Raw genomic sequence first — 16,914 nt, forward strand, 5'->3', positions numbered from 1 at the left:
AAATACTTACTTTTGAAACAAAGTATTATTATTCTTTATATGTAATAAAGTAATATTACTGTGTAGATAAAGCTGTCGATTCCTTAGAAGTTTTCATAAAATTGAAATAGTCTTTGACACTAATTATGAGAAACCAATAATTGACACATGTAGACACAGTTAAACAGTTAAGAATTCCCTGTATAGTTTTAAAACAGAGGTGCAGTCGTTTTAAGAATTTGCCTAGATACTGGAACTGTTTTATCATAATTGCATACAAACTTTCTGTGTGCTGGAGACCTCCCCTCCCATGTCTATTGTACACTCCGAGGTGACAGCACTTCTATATAAAAAGCTCTGAGAGAAGAAAACTTCCACAGAGCTTCATTCTACAGACAAAGCTTGAAGATGGTGTCCAAAAAGGCCTTTCCCATCGATGGTACCGTCACCATCATGGTTGTCCTGGTTGTCCTTGTTCCTTCGGTACTGCTGACTCCTCAAACAGCCGAGTTCAGGGCAACATTTTTGAAGAAGTGTGAGGAGTTTCCAGAGAAAAAACAAATGTAAGTGTCTTTTCATTTTCAGTTAAAGTTGTTGCCATTTGATGATTGTGTACAAGCATCATTTTAGCTAAAACAGTCATTCATTATGGGTAAAAAAAAAAAAGTCTGATCAACTTTTCATGTACTAATTACTCACATTTATTTTTCAGCTGTGAAAAAATACTGGCTACCTTTGAACAAGCTTATGTAGGGAAGAATAAAAATGAGGTTTCTGAGAAAAACTATAATCAAGTCTTTGCTGAGACCCCCTTCACACATCCATGTGAAAAGGTAAACATCCACATCATCACACAACTGTCTCTGTCAACAGCCTCATGCACATTCATCAAAGCAGATTTTAGTTTGTATATTTAACCATGTCACATCAACTCTTTTTGGATTAGACACTGCTCTGGAGCGGCACATATGAAATAGCCCATGAGTTTGCTTGGAGCAGCAAGTGTTTTTTCACCTTGGAGGACACTTTGTTGGGGCATGTGCTGGATAAACTGGAATGGTGTGGAGAGAAGGGCAACAAGGGTAAGACTCATAAGTCACTGTGCATCACATAGGCCTGGTTGAGCAGGCTATATGGGATCAACTAGCATGCATGTAACACATGCTTACTTTTGCAGTTTTTCCTACTCCAGCTTTAAAGCCCCTGGAAACTCAGCTTGAAATAGCAAAAATGCATATATGATATCAGTTGTGTGTCATAAAGCATCCACAAAAATCTGAGTGAAAATAAACGTTCAGAACCACTAGAAAATCTTCTTGAAAAACAGCTCGTTTGGCTGTGCAGACAATTTCTCAGGACTGTGCAGGCGTGGCAGCTCCCGTGTTGATTGACACCTGCCGGGGTCCGCCTGTCCGAGTTCTCATGGCAACTGTCAACACAACAACGGCGCATGGGAAAGCAGTGTTTCCTCTAGGACTTTCAGCAGCAGGGTAGAGGGTGTTGCACCACCCAGGTATGTGCGCATGTGCACATCATATCAAAACTATTGCTGTCAGGTGATTAAAAAAATAAATCTAATTAATTACAGGCTTTGTAATTAATTGATTTCAATTAATCTCATATATCAATGATTTCTGTGAGAAGCACATAACATGTTACTTACCCTCTTTCTAGATGGTTATTTCTTACTTCCACACTTTAATTGTACACTCTTCTTCACCTCATTAAGTTTTAATTCACAAACTACTTTAACCTGATCACTTTGCTTCAGTCCCCCACCACACCTGCACCTCCGCTCCCTGCACCACTACGGGCCCCGCTCAACCCCCCCGCCCCCGCTTCTGTCTGTCTCTCTGTCTGCTGTGTTGACTGTCTTCATCAGCAGTCTGTTTAATTAAGTCACAAAAGTTACATATTTTCTCTTTCGCAATTCAGTCCTCACGTGAGTCGCGTGTGCACGAGGGACGTTATTAATGACGTAGCGTCCTAAACGATCGATCGTTACCAAATGACATCACCTTTTATAAGCTTTATGAAGCGCGACAATCAATGTATTAACAGTAGGGACGTACGGAGTAGACAGACAATATCTCCTCATTTCAGTATAATATTGTGCAGCTTGCTGGAGGGAGATCGCCAGGGAGCTGAGAGTTTGATACTGAGCGCACAGCTGATATGGGCACGTGGATTGTTTACACTGCGTATTAGAACTGCACATGTATGCCGATGTCAGCGATGCGGAGCGGACCCTCTTTTGCCGTTAGAAGTAAACTGGTTCCGCGGTTGTTTATGTGGTTGCAAAGACTTCACGAGTTCACTGTTTCAGTGCTCTTCCTCAATGAGGAGAGGATGGACGATCGTTGATTTGCAGCGGAAATCTCCAAAGAGTCGTTCAATTACAACTTCTGAAGCAGCGGCGGCAACAATTCATTAAATGTATGTGGCGGAAACACTGCTGCTTCTCCAAGTCCGCCGCATTTACAAAATAAAAGAATGACACGTTGTCATCTCAGATGGTGGGTGTGCACCCGGGGACAGCACACACAGGCATGGAAAAAAGGCGATCGTTAGGTAGGTAACTGCAACAGGTGTGTGCAGAGATGTTCAAGGTATGTGGACACGAGTTAGCGCAGACTCAGAGAGAGGGATTGAGCCCAGAAGTGTTATTGCACCTGTGAGGGCGGGGCAACTGCTGTTGATTATTTCACGATTGGTTCGAGAAAATTGTTGACGACATAAATATCTTCACTGACCACGCCCAATTTAACCCCAGCGTCAGGGAAGTTAACAAAGTAAGAATGGCAAAAACTCCAGTTTGGATTAAAAGTAATTTCTAAACCTTTTAACATGCTTACAAGTATGTACATAAGACTTTAAATTGTATAATGAGAAGGATTTTGTGGATTTGGGTTTCCAGGGGCTTTAAGTTCTTTGTCTGCTTCTGAGAAAAAAATGAATAATTTGTGATCACAGTTAGTTATATGAGGAACTTCATGTGAAGCCTAAAGTCTGTACACGATCACACAGACGTAGACTGAAGCATCAACAGTGAAGAGTAATGTTTATAAATATCTTTATATGTGTGTCATTACAGAAACATTCACTGAGCACTGTACGGACGTGAAGCCCAACCCTGTAAGCTCATTCTGGGAAAAAGCCTCTATCACGGTAAGTATACCCAGCAGGAAATCACTTGTTTTACAACCAAGTAAGTTCATCAGTCAGTGACATGTATGATGGACCAAAGTTGAAGGACAGACTGAGGCCTTTCGGCCTGGTTCTTCATCAATGAGGCTTTTTGTTGGTCTCCAGGGAGCAACATGGCACATTCATTCTGACTGAGAGACATGGTTGACATGAGGCATGTAGCGTAGAAAGTTCAGATGGACACGTATGAATAATGCTGCCCTTTAAGTGAGGCACTCTGTTTGTGTACACATAAATAAAAAAATGATTCTTAAATTTACCACGATGTTCTTCTGTCTGTAGATCGGACAATATGCCTGTGGTCATGTCACTGCAATGCTTGATGGTGAGAGACCTGCACCATACTTTCCTACGACGTAAGCAGCACTACACATGCCATGTTCATGAACTCTTCACTGATGAAAAACTTTTTTAATGTTGCTTCATACGCACAAATGTTGGGATGTCAGCAAGTGTGAGTCACAGACATTACGAGCCTCTGAAATAAGATAAGCTACTTCTCTCAGTCCTTCACTTGAACATTTCAACGCTGCTTTGCGTTATGTCGCTGATTTGATGTATTCCTCTAAACTGTTGCTCTTTTGTTGTTGCTGTTAGTTTCTTTGCACTTTATGAGGTTGCAAATCTTCAATCACCCAAGGTGACACAGCTCACAGTTGTTCTGGTCGTTAAGGAGGATAAGTATGTTTACCTTATTAATTTTTAATTTAATTTCTTTGATAAGATGATAACAGCTCCTGCTGTTTCTTTTAATAACAAAAATAAGTACAAAGACAAACTGATAAAGGCCGATATACCTGCATTTCTTTTTTTCAGGGGTCAGTGCAACAACGAGTCACTCAAGAATTTAAACAATATCCTGAAAGGAAAAAAAATTGTTTATGATTGCAAGGAAGTGACTCAGTAAGTTCACCGCAGGTCACGAGTAACATTTTACTCTGCTGTTGCTGTCAAAAAACATTCATGTAAATTCCTCTTGTTATTTGCTTCACTGTAGATCACACATCAAGACGTGCGTAAGAGAAAAGAAGACCTGTGGAGCGTGCTGGTGAAGGCTTCTGCACTCCATCTCAAACTACACAGTTAGACAAGACACGTCATAACATCTCCAAATAGAAGATCTTAAAAGGTCTTAAATTTGTTTTAATTTCTTAGATTTTCAGATATTTAATTTCAGATTTGAGGTAAAAATGTTGGTGAGAAGAAGAACGGATCATGCAGTTATCTGATCTTTCAAATGTGCAAATGTTGTCTGACTGAGTGTAATTGTACAATAAATCATCTGAGCAAAACGTTTTTTGTTTGCTTTGTCTGGTTTGATTTAAGAGAGAAAACAAGCGAAGAATGATGTGTTTGTGTTCCTGTAGTGAGGGGCGCTGGTTTAGCTCAGTTGGCAGAGCAGGCGCCCCATATGCGGAGGCTACAGTCCTTGATGCACTGATCACAGGTCCGACTCCCAATCTACCGAATCATTTGGTGCATGTCATCCCCCGCTCTCTACTCCCTACATTTCCTGTACATTTCCATTTCTGTCCTATCTAATAAAGGCAAAAGCCAAAAAAAAGACTTTTCCGTCTCCCCGTCTAACCATTCACCTGCCATCACCTGTCTCCTCCTTTCTCTCTTCCATATATGGACATAGAGGTAGGCGGCTTCTTTACTGCGGCCACGGTGCAAATTAAAGGGGCAGCAATTAATGGTGAAAAATAATAATAATAATAAAATTCTCAAACATCTCAGAAAGCAAAAATGGCTCCAACAGATCCCATGAAATAAATTCATCGTTCGTGCTACTTCCTTTGAAACGATGAGTTTTGTGAGCTCTTATCTCAAACCCCACAGCCTTACAAACTCCTTGAGTTTCTTCTATTTGATACACGATTTCATAAAAACGTGCTTAGTTTATTATCTTAGTTATTATTCTACATGTTTTAATGCTAAACAAATTGTGTTTCTTTCTTGATCATTTCAAACTGGAAGCTGCTGCCTAAGGTGAGACAAAAGTGTATACAGATCCATAAAACCACTACACCACTGAAGATATAATAAAGCGCTCATTAAAAAAAATACAGCTTTTGGTTTTAAATTTGTGGGTGTCGACCTCAAAATGTCTTTTATACAGTATGTGTGAAGTGAGGGAGTGTGTATGGCAACACAGACAGGAACTGAAAAAGAGCAGCAAGAACGTTCACTGTGAGATTGTTGTGGCAGGAAGTAGGAGGCTCAGCAGAACTTTACCTCCTCTTTTCTTTCTAGTGACCTGCTGCTGTTTCACACGTACCGTAAACACATATTAGCAGCTCTGTGAGGTCAAAACTTCATCGGAGCTTCATTTTACAGGAGCTTGAAGATGGTGTCTAAAAAGGCCGTAGCCACCGGTGGTGCTGTCACTGTTGTAGTGGTCGTGGTTGTTCTTTCTGTACTGCTGACTCCTCGAACAGCCAAGTTCAAGGCAACATTCATGAAGAGATGTGAGGCGTATGGAGAGACAAGCCACATGTAAGTCTCTTTATATTTCTGATTAAAAGTTGTTGCCATTTGAATAAACATCAGGATTGTGAAAAAAAACCCATTCATTTTTTAATAACAAGATAAAAACATTATTCTATACATTATGTGCAAATGGTCTATAAAACTTTTTCATATACGAAGTACTAACATTTACTTAATTTTTCAGCTGTGAACAAACATTGGCTACCTTTGAACAAGCTTATGTAGGGAAGGACCATAGTGACTTTTCTGAGGGAAACTATGATCAACTCTTTGCTGAGACCAACTTAAAGCATCCGTGTGGCAAAGTAAACGTCCAATATCACACAACTGTCTAACAAACATATGCTCATTACACCGCGTTCCAAATTATTACGCAAATTGTATTTAAGTGTCATAAAGATTACATTTTTTGTTTTTCAATTAAACTCATGGATGGTATTGTGTCGCAGGGCTCTTTGGATCACTGAAATCAATCTCAGACACCTGTGATAATTAGTTTGCCAGGTGAGCCCAATTACGGAAAAACTACTTAAGAAGGGCGTTCCACATTATTAAGCAGACGACCATTTCCAAGCAATATGGGAAAGAAAAAGGATCTCTCTGCTGCCGAAAAGCGTGAAATAGTTCAATGCCTTGGACAAGGTATGAAAACCTTAGATATTTCACGAAAACTTAAGCGTGATCATCGTACTGTTAAGAGATTTGTGGCTGATTCAGAGCACACACGGGTTCGTGCAGATAAAGGCACAATGAGGAAGGTTTCTGCCAGACAAAAACATCGGATTAAGAGAGCAGCTGCTAAAATGCCATTACAAAGTAGCAAACAGATATTTGAAGCTGCTGGTGCCTCTGGAGTCCCACGAACATCAAGGTGTAGGATCCTCCAGAGGCTTGCAGTTATGCGTAAACCTTCTATTCGGCCACCCCTAAACAATGCTCACAAGCAGAAATGGCTGCAGTGGGCCCAGAAATACATGAAGACTAATTTTCAAACAGTCTTGTTCACTGATGAGTGCCGTGCAACCCTGGATGGTCCAGATGGATGGAGTAGTGGATGGTTGGTGGACGGCCACCATGTCCCAACAAGGCTGCGACGTCAGCAAGGAGGTGGCGGAGTCATGTTTTGGGCCGGAATCATGGGGAGAGAGCAGGTCGGCCCCTTTAGGGTCCCTGAAGGTGTGAAAATGACCTCTGTAAAGTATGTGGAGTTTCTGACTGACCACTTTCTTCCATGGTACAAAAAAAAGAACCATGCTTTCCGTAACAAAATCCCCTTCATGCATTACAATGCACCATCTCATGCTGCAAGGAATACCTCTGCATCATTGGCTGCTATGGGCATAAAAGGAGAGAAACTCATGGTGTGGCCCCCATCCTCCCCTGACCTCAACCCTATTGAGAACCTTTGGAGCATCCTCAAGCAAAAGATCTATGAGGGTGGGAGGCAGTTCACATCCAAACAGCAGCTCTGGGAGGCTATTCTGACATCCTGCAAAGAAATTCAAGCAGAAACTCTCCAAAAACTCACAAGGTCAATGGATGCAAGAATTATGAAGCTGCTATCAAATAAGGGGTCCTATGTTAAAATGTAACTTGACCTGTTTAGATGTTTTTGATTGAAATAGCTTTTGATTTCAGTAAATATGACCTCCTAATGCTGCAAATTCAAAAGATGAGCATTTTCAGTTCATAACAACCTATAAAATGTTATAAAACTCTGTCGTGCGTAATAATTTGGAACAGTGCATTTTAAGTTTTTTATTTTTGAAAAATACTGTTATCATTGGGAGGTTTGTTCAATAACATTCGAATTCATTAAACTAACGGTTGATGACTTGAAAATTATGCTGACTGTCATTTGCATCGACTATTTAGGAAAATCTGAGAAAAATATCATTTGCATAATAATTTGGAACACAGTGTAATCGAAGCAGATTATAATTTGTATATTTAACCATGTCAACTCTTTTTGGGTTAGACGATGTTCTGGAGCAAAAGAGAGGATTTGATCCATAAGTTCACTGGGAAGGGAGATTGTTTTATCGCCTTGAAAGACACTTTTTTGGGACATGTGCTGGATGGACTGAAATGGTGTGGGAAGGAGGGCAACAAGGGTAAGACTCATCAGTCACTGCGCATCACAAAATGGGAACAGCTTTAGTTTATTAATTTGCATTCATGTAACACCAAGTTACATCAACAAATACAAAATGCTAACTTTTGCTTGTTGTTTTCGACCCCAGCTTTAAGTTCTCTGTCTGCTTCTGGAAAAAAAAAAAAATCACAATATGAGGAACTTCATGTGAAGCCTAAAGTCTGTACACGATCACACAGACGTAGACTGAAGCTTCAATAGTGAAAAAGTAACGTTTATAAATATCTTATGTGTGTCTTTGTATGTCGTTACAGAAACATATAAATACTTTTGCAAAAATGCAAGATCAACCCTGTCACTTCATTCTGGAACAAAGCCTCTGCGAAGGTAAGCATCCAGCAGGGAATCACCGAATGTTGTAAACGAACACGTATGAATAATGTTGTCCTTTAAGTCAGGCACATAAAGGTCTCTGTTTGTATACAAATGAATAACAAATGATTCTTAAATTTACCATAATGTTCTTCTGTCTGTAGTTTGCACAACATGCCTGTGGTCATGTCACTGCAATGCTTGATGGTGAGAGAAAAGAACCATACGATCCTAAGAGGTAAGCAGCACTACACATGCCATGTTGACAGTTTTTATGAACTCTTCATTGATGACCAAAAAAATGCTTAACCTTTTTCTTATGCTGTGTTGTTTTATATCAATGACGTATGATGTATATAAAGATGGACTAACTATGTTTGAGAAACATTTATTTGACGTGTATTTTGATTTTATAGTTTGACTCATGTCCCATCTGTTAAAGTCGAGCTGAAACGGCATCTCGAGAGTATCTAGCTTCTGTATGGTGACGTATTTCCGAGTGAAGCAGGACGTGCAGGCGGGACATATCATTAGAGGGATCTGATTTGTTCGTTGAGAAGTGGGCGTAGACAGATGTTCTCCACAGCGCAGTAGCTAGCTAACTGACCGAGCGTTCTTGGTGCTCTGCGGCTAAATGTTGCAGATTGATTGGTTGAAATGGTTTGGTGCTAACTTACGTAAGCACGCGTGAAATTTAGTTTTACCGGAAGAAATTTTTTTCGGATTTTGATATAAGAATATGAAGAAATGGATTTTCTGTATTTTTTTGGCCTATATTGTCAAATAGATGCACAATATTACCGGGGATGTGATCTAAAAGGATTAAAATTACATTTTTCATTTCACCTCGACTTTAACATGGAGGAGGCGGGCTTTATGACCTATACTGCAGCCAGTCAGCAGGGGGCGATAGAGAGGGTTTGGCTTCAGTTTTAGGGAGCTGTAGTGTCAGCCATCTTTTTTTATAAAGTCTATGTTTTACATGCACAGCATTTTAATAAGGGCAGTAGGGATGTCAGCAAGTGTGAACCACCAACATCACAATGCTGTTACATTAGATCAAGTTTATGTCTAAACTTTCTCAACCCTTTACTTGAACATTTAATCGCTGCTTCATGTTAGAGTCCTGATTTGATGTATACCTCTAAACTGTTGCTCTTTTGTTGTTGCTGTTAGTTTCTTTGGAGGTGTTGAGGTTCCAAATCTTCAACCATCCAAGGTGACACACCTCACAGTTGTTCTGGTCGGTAAGGAGAGTGGGTACGAGTTTCTTGTAATTCTCAGCCGTTTTTTGCCTTTCTGCTCTACAAAAGTATGATTGTGGAATATCATTTTGATGTCATGTGTTAAGTGTTGGTTGTAACTGTTGTGTAAAAAAAAAAATATAAAGACAAAGCAGATTTTTTAATCCTCCCCCATTTGTTTTTTTCAGGGGAAGTTGTACCTGTGAATCTCTTGGGAGTTTAAGGAAGGACCTGCATCAAAGTATAGGTTGTACCTGCAAGGCAGTGGCGAGGTAAGCTCACAGCACATCTACTTTTTTGCTAACACAAAGAATGAGTGACACTGTTCACCTCTTGTTTTAACTTCGTTGTAGATCACATGTGGAGCAGTGCATTGAAGAAAACACACCCTGTGGAGCCTGCTGGTGAAGGATTCTGTACTCAGTAACAAATAACACTTAGACAAGACTTTCTGTTTTGCAGATCAAACACTGTTTGTGCCTGTTCTTCAGTTTGACCTAAAATGTCTAAATAATCTTTAATACATTTAAGAATTACATTTATCATATGAATACCTTTTATGTTTCTGTTTTTGGTAAAAAAAAAAAAAATGCTATGTTACTCTGTCCAACTGATGATCTCACTTGAACAAGTTTAAACAGGTGAGCAAAATAACAGATGATGCAGTTATCTGACAGTTTTGAAATATTGACTGAGTGTAATGGTACAATAAATCATCTGAGCTGAGTTTGCTTTGTCTGTTAAGGTCAATGTCGTTAAGGTCCAGCAATGACTAGGTCATGTTGTCATAACAACAGTAAGCAACAGCAGAGCAAGCAACAGACCTTTATGTGCCTGACTAAAAGGACAACATTATTCATACGTGTCCATTTCGGGCACATTCGGTGATTTCCTGCTGGATGCTTACCCTCGTAGAGGCTTTGTTCCAGAATGAAGTGACAGGGTTGATCTACCTGTCCATTTGGTGCATGTCACCCCCCACTCTCTACTCCCTACATTTCCTGTCACACTTCATCTGTCCTATGTAATAAAGGCAAAAAGCCAGAAAAACACACAAAAAAAAGAAGCTAAAGAACAGATCACACACTTTACATGAAACTACTTGTGAACCTGAGTTAACCTTGCATCGGTAGTCCACTTCCTGTGACCTGGCGGCAGTCTTTAAAATGGTTTAAAAAATGTTTTTTAAATTGTGTTGTGCACTTGTCTTTAGATTCTAAAGTGCAATAATGATTGTTTTACTTTGATGTTATTTGTTAGGGCTACAAACATAATAAAAGTCAAACACAAAACTAATGTTTGTTGGCCAGAGATGTGAGAGTTGTCTTTGTATTATTCTGCCAGTTTGACTTTGCATGTAACGAGTTTTAATTGGAAGATAACTCAGCTATAAAATCATGATTAACCTAAAATGAAGTAAGGACATTGATATCTCTTTTCTTGTTATACAAATTCAATTTTATCAGTCATGTCCCTGCAGCTACGCTCACAAATATTTGAATAGTAGTCGTGAGTTTTTTTTGCAGACAAAAGAATGTTATTGTAGAGTGAGAGATAAATTAAGAATTCATTTTCATACACACAGACCTTTGTGTGCCTGACTTACAGTGTATTGCTTTTTAATGTCTTGTTTTATAATGTGTTTCTTTGCTTTTGTTGTCTTGTGATGTGCTATAAAAATAAACTTGCCTTGCCTTTCGACGGTACCTGAGGTGAGATTTGCCTCATGTCATCAATGTCTCTTGTTCAGAATAAATGTGCAATGTTGCTCCCTGGAGTCTAACCAAAGCCTTATTGATGAAGAACAAGGTTGAGTGTTTGTCCTTCAACTCATTTCAGTTGCACATGTCAACTACTGAACTATCTTATTTAGTGGTAAACAAGTGATTGCCTGCTGGGTACTTACCCAGGTAGAGGCTACTTTCCAGAATGAACTGACAGGGTTGGGCTCGCAGTCCTCACAATGCTCAGTGCGTAGAATAACACAGACAGACGGTTTCTTGCTGTAAACCGGTTTAGGCAAAACTGCAAAAGTCAGCATATTGTATTTATTGATATATTTTGTTTTTACTTCATATACATGCAAGTTGATGATCTTTAGCTTACTAAACCGATCTGTTTCCATTCCTAAATCTGTGATGCACAGCACCTGCTGTCTACCCACACCAGCTCAGTCCATCCGGCACATATCCCAACAAAGTGTGTTTCATGGTGAAAAAACTATCCCTCTTCTCAGTGAACTTATGGACCACTTTCTCTGTTTTGCTCCTGAGCATCGTCTAACCCCAAAAGAGTTGACATGACATGGTTAAATACATACATTAATATGTGCTTTGATTAATGTGCACAAGGCTGTTCACAGATGAATGTGTGATTATGGATGTTTGTGTAGAAATACTTACTTTTGAAACAAAGTATTATTATTCTTTATATGTAATAAAGTAATATTACTTTGTAGATATTGGTTTCTCATATTTAGTGTCAAAGACTATTTCAGTTTTATGAAAACTTCTAAGGAATCGACAGCTTTAATTGACACATGTAGACACAGTTAAACAGTTAAGAATTCCCTGTATAGTTTTAAAACAGAGGTGCAGTCGTTTTAAGAATTTGCCTAGATACTGGAACTGTTTTATCATAATTGCATACAAACTTTCTGTGTGCTGGAGCCCTCCCCTCCCATATCTATCGTACAGTCCGAGGCGACAGCACTTCTATATAAAAAGCTCTGAGAGAAGAAAACTTCCACAGAGCTTCAGTCTACAGACAAAGCTTGAAGATGGTGTCCAAAAAAGCCTCTCCCATCGATGGTACCGTCACCATCATGGTTGTCCTGGTTCTCCTTGTTCCTTCGGTACTGCCGAATCCAACAGCCGAGTTCAGGAAAATATTTTTGAAGAAGTGTTCAGAGTTTTCAAAGGGAACAGCAAAGTAAGTGACTTTTCAAGTTTTAGCCATTTGATTCACATCAGGATTGTGTAAAAGCATCATTTTAGCTAAAACAAGCATTCATTATGGGTAAAAAAAATTTTAAAAAGTCTGAACTTTTCATGTACTAATTACTGACATTTATTTTTCAGCGGTGAAAAAATATTGGCTACCTTTGAAAAAGCTTATGTAGGGAAGGATAAATGTCATGTTTTCGGGAAAGACTATGATGAACTCTTTGCTGAGAACCCCTTCAAGCATCCATGTGGCAAAGTAAACATCCATAATCACACAACTGTCTGTGTAACAGCCTCATGCACATTCATCAAAGCAGATTTCCTTTGTATATTTAACCATGTCGTGTCAACTCTTTTGGGGTTAGACGATGCTCTGGAGCAAAACAGAAGATGTGGTCCATAAGTTCACTGGGACGGGAGATTGTTACATCACCATGAGACACACTTTGTTGGGATATGTGCTGAATGGATTGAGCTGGTATGGGAAGGTGAACAGCAAGGGTAAGATTCATCAGTCACAGTGCAGCACATAGCCTAAGATCAACAACTTGATCAATCATTAAATACAGACAATATATATCAATACAAAACTCTTTCTTTTGCTGGTTTACCTACCCCAGTTTAAAGCAATAATTTAATATTGTAAACTTGTAAATGCACACCTATTTTACATAACGGTTTAACATCTTTTGAGCATCTTGGTTTTTTGGTTCATTTAAAGGATCCTGTGTTAATTTTAATCATCTACAGACCACCCAGACCAAACAATGTTTTTATCCAAGAGTTTTCAGAGTTTTTAATCCCATCTTGTTTCTAAATCTGACAGAATCCGTATTTTAGGTGATTTTAACATACATGACTGTTGCCCTGGTCAAACTTTTTGATTTTATGGACACTCTGGAATCTTTTAACTTAATTCAGGCAATAGGGGAACCCACACACTCAAAGGGCCATATTTTAGATTTAGTGTTATACAGTGGTCTCAGCCCTGACAACTTTGAGAGAAAGGATATCTGTGTGTCTGATCATAAGGTGTTTTATTCCGAATGGTTTTATCCCAGCCACCTTTTACCAACAATGCACCTGTCCGTCGTCGTGTTTTTAACTCAATGTCTGCTAGCAAGTTTTCGGAGCTTTTTATTTCAGCCTCTTCAACTGCCTTTTACCCAAATTTTAACACAGGGGAGCTGGTCTCCTTTTTTAATCACACTTGTCAGACCGTCCTGGACTCTGTTGCTCCTTACCGAGACAAAAAATCTTGCAGAGCACCCCAGCCATGGCTTACAGAGTCAACACATGAACTAAAAAGAGACTGTCGAAGAAAGGAACGGCAATGGAAAAAGAATGGTTTACAAATATTTTATATCTGGAAAGAAGCATTGAAAAAGTATCAAAAGGCAGTTAAAGACGCAAGAGCCTCATTTTATTCGAACCACATTTTAGCTAATCATTCTAACCCCAGAATTGTATTCAAGGTTTTAGAATCCATCACCTCCCCCTCCCCCTGTCATTTTACTGATGCTTCTCAGCAGTTGTGTGAGAAGTTCTTAATTTCTTTTACAAACAAAGTCAAGGACATAAGACAACAAATCACCCAGCCAGACCGTATTTTTTGTTAATTTAGCAGTTTTGAGCCTGTATCCTTGTCCTTTTTATCTGAAATCTTATCACACATGAAATCAACTACGTGCAGTCTTGATTTTATTCCAACCAAGTTTCTCGAAGAGGTTTTTAACACTGTTGGACCCAGTATTTTATCGATTATCAACAGCTCCTTGGAGGAAGGCACATTCCCATCTGTTTTTAAACACGCTGTGGTCCAACCTCTTTTAAAGAAACCCAACCTCGACCCCTCTGATTTTAACAATTTTAGGCCAATTTCTAAACTGCTATTTTTGTCAAAAGTTTTAGAAAAAGTAGTTTCAATCCAACTTTTATATTTTATGTCTTTTAACAACCTCTTTGAGAAATTTCAATCTGGTTTTAGAGCTCAACACAGTACAGAAACAGCCCTCCTCAAGGTAACCAACGACCTACTTTCAGCAGCAGACAGGGGGGAGGACACAATTTTAATCCTTTTAGACTTAAGTGCTGCTTTTGACACCGTGGATCATGCCAATTTAATTGAACGTCTTAAAAATTGGGTTGGTATCAGGGACATTGCACTTAGTTGGTTTTATTCTTACCTTTTAGAACGAACCTTGGCGGTCACCATTGGTAAATACTAGTCATCTACCACTACAATTACCTGTGGTGTACCGCAAGGTTCAGTTTTAGGTCCGATTTTATTTTCAATTTACATGCTGCCACTTGGCAAAATAATGCAGCGCCACAATGTCTCCTTTCATTGCTATGCACACGACACACAGATATACCTTCCACTGAGACCTGGGGACCCTAGTAGCCTAGCTGCTGTCAAAGATTGTCTCAGTGACATAAGCTGTTGGATGGCTGAGAACTCTCTCCAATTAAATAACTCCAAAATAGAAATAGTACTAATCAATCCACATATCTCCACCCTCCATATCGATAGCGGCCTTGGCGCCCTATCTGATAATGTAAAGCTCACTGCCAGAAACCTTGGCGTAATATTCAACTGCGACCTTACATTTGACCCACATATAAAGAGAGTTGTACAGTCCTGCTTCCATCAGTTACGCACCATTTCCAAAACTAAAGCAATAATTACCCAACCGAACCTCGAAAAAATAATCTATGCTCTCATCTTCTCCAGACTGGATTACTGTAACTCTTGTTTTTAAAGGTTCTATATAAATAAAGTTATTGTTATTATTATTATTATTTGTCTGCTTTGTATGTTTTTGAAAAAAGGGAATAATTTGTGTAACCCATCACAGTTAGCTGTACGAGAAACTCCATGTGAAGTCCATAAACTATCGCACAGAAGTAGACTGAAGATTCAATAGTGAAAAAGTAACATTTATAAATATGTTCTCTGTGTGTTTGTGTTATTCTAGAAACATTCACTGAGCATTTTGAGTACTGCGAGCCCAACCCTGTCAGTTCATTCTGGCAAATAGCCTCTACCAAAGTAAGTACCCAGCAGGACATCACTAGTTTCACCAGCTTATACATTAATTCAGTCACTGACTTTGACATAAATTGAAGCAAAGACTTCGCCTGGTTCATCATCAACATACCATAATTTTCTTCTGTCTGTAGTTTGCACAACATGCCTGTGGTCATGTCACTGTAATGCTTAATGGTGAGATAGATGAACCATACGATCCTAAGAGGTAAGCAGCACTACACATGCTATGTTGACAGTTTTTATGAACCTTTATGATGATCCTTTACTTGTATCTTTCAATGCTGCTTAATGTTAGAGACCTGACTTGATGTATTCCTTCTAAAATGTTGCTCTTTTGTTTGTACTGTTAGTTTCTTTGCACTTTATGAGGTTCCAAATCTCCAACCAGCCGAGGTGAAACAGCTCACAGTCCTCCTGGTCGGGGATAAGAAGTAAGTTTTCTTTGTTATTTTTAGTGGGTTTTCGCCACATTGCTTTTTAAATAATTTTTTTGTAGGTAGTTTTTTTTACTTTTTTTACAAAATGATAATAGCTCCTGCTCTTTCTTTTAATAAGACAAAAATAATTACAAAGACAAACTGATAAAGGCCGATATACCTGCATTTCTTTTCTTCAGGAATCAGTGCAACAACGAATCACTGAAGAATTTAAAAAATATCCTGAAAGGAAAAAACATTGAATATGATTGCAAGGAAATGACTCAGTAAGTTCACCGCAGGTCACGAGTAACATTGTACTCTGCTGTTGCTGTCAAAAACATTCATGTAAATTCCTCTTGTTATTTGCTTCACTGTAGATCACACATCGAGAAGTGCATAAGAGAAAATAATGGCTGTGGAGCGTGCTTGTGAAGGCTTCTGCACTCCATCTCAAACTACACAATTAGACAAGACACATCTCAAAATAGAAGATGTGTCTTAAATTTGTTTTAATTTCTTAGATTTTCAGATTTTTAATTTCAGATTTGAGGTTAAAATGTTCGTGAGAAGAAGAACGGATCATGCAGTTATCTGATCTTTCAAATGTGCAAATGTTGTCTGACTGAGTGTAATCGTACAATAAATCATCTGAGCAAAACGTTTTTTGTTTGCTTTGTCTGGTTTGATTTAAGAGAGAAAACAAGCAAAGAATGATGTGTTTGTGTTCCTGTAGTGACTCAAAACAAAAATAGAGCCTCTGTTCACTGCGGGGGAGCTGCGGTTTCTGAAAATGTACATGCAACAAGATATGAAAATAAGTCTTTGTTGTTTGTTATGTAATTTAAAATAGGTTAATTCCGACCTATCTTAAGTGTAGACTGTTAAAATACGTAGCCAATACGTTGCGGTCCAACAATGACTAGGTCATGTTGTCATAACAACCGTAAGCAACAGCAGCCCAGCTTTGCACGCCCCGCCCCCTCCCCCTTCCCCTCCGAACAGGTTCAGTGTCAGAAAGAGAGAAAGGGAGAAAGCATGCGATGGAATGCGTGAGAAACTGACGATGTGGATGAGGTAAAATAGAGTACAGGCACCTCTGAAAAGTTTG

At 39.0% G+C, this 16,914-nt stretch overlaps 3 protein-coding genes across 3 annotated transcripts; all 3 read left to right on the forward strand.

Annotated features, from left to right (window-relative positions):
• The first annotated feature begins 387 nt into the window (after nt 1-387).
• On the forward strand, nt 388-4,238 carry LOC138595683 (ADP-ribosyl cyclase/cyclic ADP-ribose hydrolase 1-like). Its single transcript, XM_069667052.1, has 8 exons — nt 388-542; nt 692-812; nt 926-1,061; nt 3,074-3,147; nt 3,469-3,542; nt 3,784-3,867; nt 4,003-4,089; nt 4,184-4,238. Exons 1-8 carry the CDS (start codon nt 388-390, stop codon nt 4,236-4,238), a joined length of 786 nt encoding a protein of 261 aa, XP_069523153.1.
• A 1,298-nt stretch (nt 4,239-5,536) lies between these two features.
• On the forward strand, nt 5,537-9,798 carry LOC138595684 (ADP-ribosyl cyclase/cyclic ADP-ribose hydrolase 1-like). The gene is made up of 9 exons (XM_069667053.1): nt 5,537-5,685; nt 5,864-5,984; nt 7,658-7,793; nt 7,923-7,993; nt 8,120-8,161; nt 8,311-8,384; nt 9,323-9,406; nt 9,585-9,662; nt 9,744-9,798. The coding sequence occupies exons 1-9, from the start codon at nt 5,537-5,539 to the stop codon at nt 9,796-9,798; spliced, it is 810 nt and encodes a 269-aa protein (XP_069523154.1).
• A 2,371-nt stretch (nt 9,799-12,169) lies between these two features.
• On the forward strand, nt 12,170-16,248 carry LOC138595569 (ADP-ribosyl cyclase/cyclic ADP-ribose hydrolase 1-like). Its single transcript, XM_069666864.1, has 8 exons — nt 12,170-12,321; nt 12,471-12,591; nt 12,701-12,836; nt 15,314-15,387; nt 15,519-15,592; nt 15,738-15,818; nt 16,004-16,090; nt 16,184-16,248. The coding sequence occupies exons 1-8, from the start codon at nt 12,170-12,172 to the stop codon at nt 16,236-16,238; spliced, it is 780 nt and encodes a 259-aa protein (XP_069522965.1). The 3' UTR covers nt 16,239-16,248.
• The last annotated feature ends 666 nt before the right edge of the window (nt 16,249-16,914 follow it).

Source organism: Semicossyphus pulcher, unplaced genomic scaffold (assembly GCF_022749685.1).
Source record: "Semicossyphus pulcher isolate SPU_LCO1_2020_fin unplaced genomic scaffold, fSemPul1.0.p SCAF_18, whole genome shotgun sequence".
Lineage (NCBI taxonomy): Eukaryota > Metazoa > Chordata > Actinopteri > Labriformes > Labridae > Semicossyphus > Semicossyphus pulcher.

Coding starts and splice junctions, on each gene's coding strand:
- LOC138595684 (XM_069667053.1), top strand. CDS start 5,537: ATGGTGTCTAAAAAGGCCGTAGCCACCGGTGGTGCTGTCACTGTTGTA. Junction 5,985..7,657: donor TAAAGCATCCGTGTGGCAAA/GTAAACGTCCAA, acceptor TTTTTGGGTTAG/ACGATGTTCTGGAGCAAAAG. Junction 7,994..8,119: donor AACTTCATGTGAAGCCTAAA/GTCTGTACACGA, acceptor CAAAAATGCAAG/ATCAACCCTGTCACTTCATT.
- LOC138595569 (XM_069666864.1), top strand. CDS start 12,170: ATGGTGTCCAAAAAAGCCTCTCCCATCGATGGTACCGTCACCATCATG. Junction 12,592..12,700: donor TCAAGCATCCATGTGGCAAA/GTAAACATCCAT, acceptor TTTTGGGGTTAG/ACGATGCTCTGGAGCAAAAC. Junction 12,837..15,313: donor TGGGAAGGTGAACAGCAAGG/GTAAGATTCATC, acceptor GTGTTATTCTAG/AAACATTCACTGAGCATTTT.
- LOC138595683 (XM_069667052.1), top strand. CDS start 388: ATGGTGTCCAAAAAGGCCTTTCCCATCGATGGTACCGTCACCATCATG. Junction 543..691: donor TTTCCAGAGAAAAAACAAAT/GTAAGTGTCTTT, acceptor TTTATTTTTCAG/CTGTGAAAAAATACTGGCTA. Junction 813..925: donor TCACACATCCATGTGAAAAG/GTAAACATCCAC, acceptor TTTTTGGATTAG/ACACTGCTCTGGAGCGGCAC.